We start from the raw sequence: 10,113 nt of genomic DNA on the forward strand, positions 1-10,113 counted from the left end.
CTTTGCTTAGCTTAGCTTGTTCTAAGTAGGTGCTTTAGACCACTGAGCCATCTCACCAGCCCCTGTTTGTTTGTTTTTAAGATAGGGTCTTCCTGTGTAGTTCAGGCTAGCCTTGAATTCACTGTGTAGCTCAGGCTGGCTTTTAACTCTATAATCCTGTGCATCCCAAGTGGTGGGATAATAGCAATGTACACTGTGCCCAGATTGATTAGGTACTGATTTTGTCAGTGCTCTGGTATAAAGTTTGATGGGTTTTTTTACTGTTAGCTCCATTATTACTACAAGATTTTACAGAACAAAATCCATTTCTCATGAAATGGTTATATGACATTGTAGTAGAAAATGCATATACAGAGGCATTGGTTTTTGGTTGCGTGATTTTCCAAGGGTAAGATCTTTGTGGGTTTAACGTCCCCAGAGAGGAAAAAAATCTTAGGGAATGAGCCGGTAGTTGTAGAAGGGCTCTTTCTTTCTTTCTTTCTTTTTTTTTTTTTTTTAATATGTTTCTTGATATTACCTTTTTTTCCCCCTTTTTTTGCGGTACTAGGGATTGAACTCAGGACCTTGTGCTTGCCAGGCAAGTGCTTATTCTACTAATGACTTTTTAGGGCTGGGGAGATAACTCAGTAGAATAAGTGCTTGCCTGACAAGCACAAGGTCCTGAGTTCAATCCCTGATACCACAAAAAAAAAAAAAAAAAAAAAAAAAGGAAAAGAAAAAAAATATGTATCTTTTTAGTTCTCCCTATAATCCTGTTTTCAGAGGTAATTTGGTGTTTCCAGTTCCCAAACTTCTTTGAGTTTCTGCTTTTTTTTTTTTTTTAATGTATTTAGTACAGGGTCTCACTAAGTAGACAAAACTAATAGTGATTCTCCTGTTTTCAGCCTCTCAAATGCTGAGATTACAGGTGTGTGCCACCACACCCAGTCTCAATTGTTGTCTCAGCATGCCCGGGAGCAGGCTGACAGGGCATGCCAAGGAGCTGAGGATCAAACCCTTTGCCTCTTTGTCTATCCTACCAGGTGCTTTAATCTGCTGAGCTATCTGGCTGGCCCACATCTTTTGAGTTTTGATGGGGCAAAATGAATTTGCTTCTGTTTTCTGTGATCATCATCCTAGTTTTCAGCTTTTGTTTACTAAGACAGGTATAAATTTGTCCCAGATTTTACTTGATTTTTGCTCTGACTGATTGATTGGTTTTTTAGACCAGTGTAGTTCAGGATGGCCTGCAGTACACTGTGGAGCCCAAGATGGCCTTCAAATCAAGGTGATTGTTTGGTATCATTTTCCCTAGTGTTGGGATTATAGATTTGTACCACCATGCCCAGTTGGTTTTATGTTTTGTTTTTGAGATTGGGTCTTACTATGTAGCTCAGGCTGGCCCAGAACTCACTGTGTAGTGTAGGCTGGCCTTGAACTTGCAGCATCTTCTGGCCTCATGAGTGTACCACCATGCTGAAACTTTAAGGTTAAGTGGAGGCAGAAGGTTATATTGAATTGGCAAGGGCTGGTGAGACAGCTCAGTGGACTAAGTGCCTGTTTAGGCAAGTGCAGGGATGGTATTTGATGCCTGGCACCACAAACCTCGCCAGTCTGGCTCCTAGGTACGCTGAGCCAGCCACTGAGACCAGGCGTGGTGGCCCACACCTGTAATCTCAGTACTGAGGAGGCTGAAAATGGGAGGATCACTATGAGTCCTAGCTGCATAGTGAGACTCTGTACCAAATACATTAAAAAAAAAAAAAAAAGAACTTGGCATATTTATCCAGAAAAATTTAATCATGAAAGAGATAAAATCTACAGAAAAAACCCTAAAAAAAATACATGTATCTGCCAAATATAATAGATATTACCATTTTCCTCTTCAATATCTCTGATATAAAGGGCATTACATTTTATTAAAACTACTCAGGTGTGTAGACGATGCCACATCTCTGCATTTACATGCTGTGTTAATACAGCCATCTAGACATCTATAGATAGCAGGCAAGTCTTGTACTCCCCATTATACCCCTTCAGTTTCACCATCACTGGCTTTCTTGTTACACTATTGCGGAAAGCTTGGGAATGTTGCAGGCTACTGGTTGCTCAAGACTGGAGTAGCTTCTTACTAAGACGTATAAATTTGCCTAAACCTCTGAGCAGAAAGAGAAATGGATTCCATATATTGTCTTTTTAAAAAGAATAAAAATTAGCTGATATCAGCACTATGTAGTACTTCTTAACTTTTTCCTTTTCCCCTACATGTAACCACTCTTAATGATGGTGTGTTTTTCTGAGACAGGATCTTGTTTTGTAGTGCAGGTTTACTTGAACCTACTGTATAGCCCAGGGTGATCTTGAACGAGAGGCAATCCTGCTTCAGCTTCCTGAGTACTGGGATTACAGGTGTGTGCCACCTTACCCAGCTGTTGAGCATTATATAGTATGTATGTTTGTACTGCTAATGTATGTGAGACCATAACAGTCCTTTGTGGGCTATTCTCTGTATTCTTAGGTATCTCCACCTTTTTCACTCATCATTTGCATTTAAATTTCATAGTGCAGGGCCAGCCAGATAGCTAGATAGCTCAGCGAATTAAAAGGCTTGCTTAGGCAGACGAGGGGCCTGGGTTCGATATTCCCCCCTCCCACCCATGTGCTGGCCCTGCCCTGGGGCGTGCTGAGAAGGTGATTGAGGCTGGGCACAGGTGGTACATGCCTGTAGTCCTAGCACTTGGGAGGCTGAAAACAGAAGAATCACTGAGTCTGATCTACGTAGTGAGACCCTGTACACCCTGTACCAAATACAACAAATAAATTTCAAAGTGCTGTGCCATGTATGAGGGGGTTAGTTGTGATAAGGCTATTAGTTGAAAATGTATTTAGTACAGTTAGCTCAACTGGGTATAATAATAGTGCAGTTTTTATTAAATGTATATTGCTTTTAGACCATCATAAAGTGACAAGTCCTAAGTAGAACCATTGTAAGTTGGGGACCACTGTATTACTTTTTTTTTTTTTTTTTTTTTTTTTTTGGTACTGGGGATTGAACTCAGGACCTTTGCACTTGCCAGGCAGGTGGTTATGCAGATGAGCCATCTCCCCAGCCTCCTAGACTTTGGAGGATTGGGAGTGGGGATTGAACCCAAGGAACGCTAGACTACATCCCAGTCTGCCCACCAACCTTCCTGTCTTCTCTCCCTCCCTCCCTCTCTCCCTCCCTCATTATGTTCTTTTGTTTGTTTCTTTCTTGCCAGGGTCTCACCTTATAGTTTCAGGCAGGCCTGAAACTCACTGTGTAGGCCAGGCTGGCCTCAAACTCACAAAGATCCTTCTGCCTCAGCCTACCAAATGCTGGGATTACAGGTGCGTGCCACCACACCTGGCCCCATTGTTTTCTAAAATTTTATTTTGAGATAGGGTCTCATTAAACTGTCTAGGCTGGTCTCAGATTTATGATACTCTTGCCTCATCCTGCTGAGGAACTGGGCTTACAGGCATGTGCCACCATGCCTGGCTGTATCAAACCTCTTTCTACATAAAGATTTAGTTTATTAACTGAATTACTCATTTGCCTTCTAATGGGTAGTTCTTTTCCCTTATCTTTCAGTCTGGGTTCTTTATTGCTGTACTAAATGTAGTAATACTTTTTAAAATACCCCTTCTTGGGCTGGTGAGATGGCTCAGTGGTTTAAAGCACCTACTTAGAACAAGCTTAGCAAAGCACAGGGACCACGGTTCAATCCCCCAGCACCACATACCAGCCAGCCCCGCCCCCTGGTGGGCTGAGCTGCCCCCCCACAAATAAATAAATAAATACATAAATAAAAATTTAAAAAAATACCCCTTTTCAGTTAAGTTTTTGACTTTGCCAGGTGTGGTGGTACATGCCTGTAATTCCTAGCACTTAGGAGGTGGAGGGAGGAAGATCTCCATGAGTCAGGCCAATCTAGGCTATATGAAGGGCATCTTGGAACTATACGGGTAGACCCTGTTTAAATATACTTGAGGTATATTAAAGTGTAAGTATATTTTGGGAACTACCCAGGAATAAGGGTTACAAATGGTTTGATATTTTAAAACTTCTTTAATCCTAGTCTCCAAATAGTATGTATTTCCTTCATGAGAAGTAACTTGAATAATGGGCCTTATTTCTTTTCTTTCTTTCTTTAGGTTTTTTTTTTTTTTTTTTTAGTACAGAGTCTCACTACACAGATTGGACTCATAGTGATCCTCCTGTTTTCAGCCTCCCAAGTGCTGGAATCACAGGCATGTGTCACCACGCCCAGTCTTAGCTATGTTTTTTGACAGAATCTCTGTGTAGTCTAGGCTGGCCTTGACTTTGCAGCAGTTCTCAGCTTTCTGAGTCCTGGTATTATGGGCATGTGCTACCATGTAATGTGATTGATTGATTGATTGATTGATTGATTACCAGGGATTGAACTCAGGATCTTACACTTGCCAGGCAGGCCCTTATGCTGTTGAGCTATCTTCCCAGCCCTGTTTTTTGTTGTTTACTTCCCCCTGTGGTGGGTTTACTTCTTCCTTTGGAATAGGACTGTTATATTGACGCACCTTTCTAATTTCTTCTGAATCAGTGGTATTTATGTATCAGAAAGATATAAATATTTCACTGCTGAACCAGGTTGTATACTGTAATTCTATTTCTTTGATGTGTTTTTTTCATTCCTGTATTAGTAGTTGCTAAGGTTATGTATTTATTTTCTGCCTGCCCCTATTCCATTTTCCTTTTAATATTTAATACAGGGTCTCACCAGGAGGGTCAGCACAGCATGTGGTGATCGAACTGGGGATCGAACTTGGGTTCTTGTGCTTGCCAGGCAGGCGCTTAGATTGCTGAGCTATCTCCCTAGCCCCTCTATTTCTTTATTTTTATTTTTTATGTTTTCCCCTCTGTTTCTTTTGTAAGGTTAGATATTTAAAACTGTTCAATCTAATAGAGTAAAACACTTCATTTAGGTCATATGTAAACTATATATTAGTCCCTCTGTCTCATACCCATCTTTCTTGGAACCCTTCATTGCCCTTTATTCTCTTCCTCTTATTCAAATTTTGGTGTTTTCAGGGTTTGTATACAGCAATCAGATGATGATTGCAGGTTCTTTCTACATATTGCCAGGGGTTTTGCTTTTAACTTTTTTTTTTTTTTTCTCCTTTTTTAACTTTGGACTTCTTTACTTAGAATGCCTGAGTCTTTGGTTGTTTTAGAGACAGGGTCTGTATGTAATTAAGGCTGGCCCTGAGTGTACTGTATAGATAACCTATCCTTGAACTTACAATGATCCTCTTGCCTCAGCTTCCTGAGTGCGGGGATTACAGGCATGCACCACCATGCTTAGCTAATGTGTGATGTGCATGTATACATGAGTGTGTGTGTTTGAGACAGGGTCTTGCTATGTAGTGCAGCCTGGCCTTGAACTCTCTTTTGTGGTCCAGGCTTGCTTTGTACTTCTTGGGGTTACAAACATGCCTTTTTTTTTTTTTTTTAAATTGAGACAGTCTTGCTAACTTGATGAGTTGCCCAGACTCTGCTTATCATTGAAACCCTCTTTGCCTCAGCCTCCCAGAGTTTTTGGGTTAAAGGCTAGGAATATAGCATTGGAGGAAGATCCTAACAAGAGGTTAGCTGGGATTCTAAAATGTAGTTTGTAGGGTTCCAGCCCAGCATTGGAAAGCATGGAATAGAAGGGTAGATTTAGTGTTGAGAGATAATATGTACCAGAATAATTGGCAAAGTGTTTCCCTCCCCCAGTTGCATCTATTATAAATCTGTTGTTAGTCAATTATTAAATAAACTAAGATTTATTTTCTTTGATTAAAGCAAAAGAATTAAATTGAAGATACAATAATTGCATTTGAGAATCCAGGCTTAAATTTGGAGTATTGATTTTTATATTGATTTAGCATTTATTAATAATTAAATGTTTTCTTTATTTCAGTATCAGATATAGAAGGTGGTGATGGACTGCAGCTCAGAAAGGAACATACTCTCAAAATATTTGCTTATATCAATTCTTGGACTCAGAGGTATGAATCTTTAGGTATTCTGAAAATTAGCCTTGTGAGTTGTGTTTTAAATTGCCTTTGTTGCCAGGTGTGGTGACGCACTTCTGTAATTCCAGCACTTGGGAGGCTGAGGCAGGAGGATTGCTGCCAAGTTCAAGGACAGACTGTACTATATAAGTGAGTTCAGGGCTAGACTGAACTACAGTGTGACCTTGTTTCAAAACAAAACAAAACAAAAAAAATTTGGCTCTTTTTAGTCATTGGATTTTCTTTTAGGATGTTGGATTGAATACCTTTGGCATTAAATCACAGTTTATCAGTATTTAGTGAGACTTACCTTTTCCTTACTCATAGAGCTGATCTGATCATGCTTATTCTTTCAAGAAATGATTACAAAAGTTGATTTCATTTGGTTCACATTATTTAGCAATCAGGAATGACTGAAATTTTGACAAGAGATTGTTTTGATCTGAAGACTTGTAACAAACAGAAGTGCTTAAAGATCCATATTGTGGTAGAAAACATTTTGAAGCTCTTTGCTATTCCTTCTATAGTGTAGTAAAATACATAACATCTGTTTCTTAAATAATACATGCAATGAAAATATAGTGAGTAAAACTTTAGGGATCAGAATTGTTAATATAACCAAACCTTAAACAAAAAATAACTTTTTTGCAAGTTCTTAGTTATGAGTGATTTTAAGTAGTTGTGGCTGCTAATCTTTTTTGCAGTGCTGGATGTGGAGCCCAGGGCCTCTGTGTTACGCAAGCTCCGTGTTAGGCAAGCACTGTCACTGAGCTGTATCCTCAGTTCACTAATAATCTTTTTACCTGTGTGGCAATCCAACATAAACCTAATCCTTCTAAGTATTTTATAGGTAAAAATATTTAAAGCATTGTATATAGTGAACATGTGTTACATGCACTGACATTGAAATGAATGTCCTAAGATACAGAGTCTAGTTGATAGGATAGCAGAATAGTTTAGTTTCAAATATCAGTTGCTGTGCATTGGTACCCGTTTTAAAGAATTGTACTTTCACTGTCATTAAAATTGGTAGATATATTTATACTAGAAAAGTTCATTGGTTTTAGTTATTTAAAACTAGTATATCATTGTAATTGATACCTTTTTATTGAATATCAACCAGAAAGATTTCTTTTGATTGGGTTTAGCAGTGATTTCTAATCTTTTCATTGTCTCCCTTCCAAGTACTAACCAGGCCCAACCCTGCTTAGCTTCCAAGATCAGATGAGATCGGGCGCTTTTAGGGTAGTATTGCCGTAGACTAATCTTTTCATTGTAAATGGTATAGATGATGGGTATTTTCATAACAATGTACTAACAATTTAGCATTGGTAGTTGGGGCTGTAGCTCAGTGCTACAGTACTTGCCTGACAAGTATGAGGTCATGAGTTTGATTCCTAGTACCAATGCACAAATAAATAATGTAAAATTGACATTTGCTGAGAAATGTTGTACCTGAGTCATAACTCTGAAGGGTACCTACAGCTAGGCAGCAACATGCCATACTAGGAAAAATATACTTCTGATTTTAGTATCGAGTATGTTACTGGTTAAAATGAAATACAGGGGGGATAGCTCCGTGGTCTAAGTGCCTGCCTGGCAAGTGCAAGGACCTTGATTTTTCTTTTTTTAAGGCCCCCGTTTTGATCCCCAGTACTGAATGCTGTGCCACCTTGGAGCCCCAGGAGTGTCATGCCGGCCACTGAAACCAGATGTGGTGGTGCACACCTGTAATCCCAGCATTGGGGAGGCTGAGACAGGAGGATTACTATGAGTCTGTGCTGCTTAGCAAGAACCTGTACCAAATAAATAAATTAAAATTAAAAAATAAATACAGAGAAGTAAAATAATTTTCCTAAAGTTATTGGTGGAAATTATTTATTCCAATTCCATTTTTTAATCCTGGGTGTTTTTGTTAGTTTGTTCGAGACAAGGTCTCGCAATGTAGTTTAAGTTTGCTTTGAATTCGCTATGTAGTCCAGGCTGACCTTGAACTCATAGTGATCCTCCTGCCTCAGGCTTTTGGCCTCTGGGTTCACAGGTGTGTACCACCATGCCTAGCTTATGGATACATACTCTTAATTTCAGTATTTGGAATTTTTAAATTTTATTTATTTATGAGAGAGAGAGAGAGAGAGAGAGAGAGAGAGAGAGAGATAGGGAGGCCAGCTCAGCCCACCAGGGGGCGTGCTGGCTGGCATGTGGTGCTGGGGGATTGAACCGCGGTCCCTGATGCTTTTGCTAGCTTGTTCTAAGTAGGTGCTTTAGACCACTGAGCCATCTCTCCAGCCCAGTATTTGGAATTTTTAAACTAGAGTTTGTTGGTGGGAATTAAATTATATTTTGATATAACTAGTAATTCACAGTTTTCATGAGATTATGGTGTTTGTCTGCCAACTAATGTGAGCCTCTGCTTTATCTCCCTTTGCCCCAAGAATAATGGTTGGAGTATGGCCAGAGAGAGCGAGAGAGAGAATTAAAGTCCTTGCTTCATTGTCTATGAACTGAGTTATTGTGATGAATGGGTTTCAGTAAGCTGTCACTTTCTAATTTGTAAAATGAGAAGCCTGACAAGTGCAGGGTCCTGAGTTCAATCCCTGGTACCGCGAAAAAGAAAAGAATCCTGAAATGACAATAATATAGCTCCTATGATTTTTACTGAGGATATGTGGAAAGAGTGCTTCCTCAGCAGAGTATTTGAGGAAAGAACTTATAAACACCTATTTTAATTAAAATTTTTAATATTTGGGAAAATGAAATATAAATTGCTTAGTGTATAAGCTAAAGCCTGATGTGCTAAATTAGCAAGTACAGTGTATAACATTTATAATTTCATTCATATGTAACTAAGTATGAAGAGTTTTGGCTGGTGGTAATAAAAATAGGATATCATTACATACTTACATTGGTAGAAAGGACAAGGGATTAAAAATAAAATATCTAAAAAATATTATAGGCAGTTAGACAGGGCCAGGCCCTCTGAGGAACCAATATAGAAGACAGGATACTGCAACTGTGGAGAGATACACTCCTGCTGTGGGCCAGACCTCGAGACAAAAGATGAAGTCAACCACATATCTCCCTAGGGATAGATATTAGGGATTGATATTCTAAATAGGTATCAGTCATCTTGAAAAAGCCAGGAAGAGTCACTAACCCAACCCCCTAGGAAGAGCCTCTGTTCTGTATTCATATCCATTTTCTAAGTGACTCATTTTCCCATTTGATCCTGATTTAGTCAATTTTATCTGAGAAATTATGCTTATAATTTTATTGGCTGACCATAGTTTTGGCCCACCTCATGCTTACCTAGTGAGATCCCATGTTTTCCGTTTTATACTTGCCACACTTCATGGATTTGCTCTATAAAACTCTCTAAAAAGACAGATTCCGGACTAATTAAGAGAGGAAAGGAGAAGAGCTAGGAAACATGACAGTGACAAGTCATACAGTTATGTGTACAAGATGGGCAAGGCAATGATCCTGAGAATCTCCAGAAGATTTTTGAATCTGGCAGTTAATAAGAAAGATTCTCACCCTGACTAACTATATATACTGATACCTGTGAACTAAGCAACTGCACTGAAGATGTAATCTGTAATGGTAGTTTCATACTTGGAGTGCCTGTCATTCTGGTCTTCTGAATATGGGCTGCTTGTCATGACATGCCAGTTGCTGCTGTGCTGTCTCTCGGGCAGATGATTGTTCAAAAAGAAGGGGGTGGTGAATGAAGGCAAAAGACAGGAAAAGGAATGTTGTGGGACTGTCCTGCTTCATGGTTGTATATGGGTAGATTTTTGGACTTATGTGTAAACATAAGAATTATGTAATTCTTTATGCCTATTTTTAAAAATATATTCTAATTTTTAAATACTTTTTCATCATATTCTGTAGGGACTTAAAGTTCAACATACCAATACTTGATGAAAAATACCTGTTCCATGTTATGCCTGAGATGTTTGATATTCAGACAGAGAGTGAAGTTAAGCTTAACAGCCTAGGTTGTATGGTAATAACAATAAGCTTTTCTTCTGGAGGGTTAACAACCTGAGTTTGAAGACCAAAATTAGAGAAAAA

General features: G+C 39.0%; 1 protein-coding gene across 1 annotated transcript in view; it reads left to right on the top strand.

Moving 5' to 3' along the window:
- Nucleotides 1-10,113, top strand: part of Usp34 (ubiquitin specific peptidase 34) — a 266,917-nt gene that overhangs the window by 25,333 nt on the left and 231,471 nt on the right. Inside the window, exon 2 of the mRNA XM_004636176.3 lies at nucleotides 5,943-6,030. Within this exon, the coding sequence (XP_004636233.1) occupies nucleotides 5,943-6,030 (88 nt within the window). The remainder of the gene's footprint in view (nucleotides 1-5,942; nucleotides 6,031-10,113) is intronic.

The sequence above is a fragment of the Octodon degus genome, unplaced genomic scaffold (assembly GCF_000260255.1).
Source record: "Octodon degus isolate 3935 unplaced genomic scaffold, OctDeg1.0 scaffold00078, whole genome shotgun sequence".
Lineage (NCBI taxonomy): Eukaryota > Metazoa > Chordata > Mammalia > Rodentia > Octodontidae > Octodon > Octodon degus.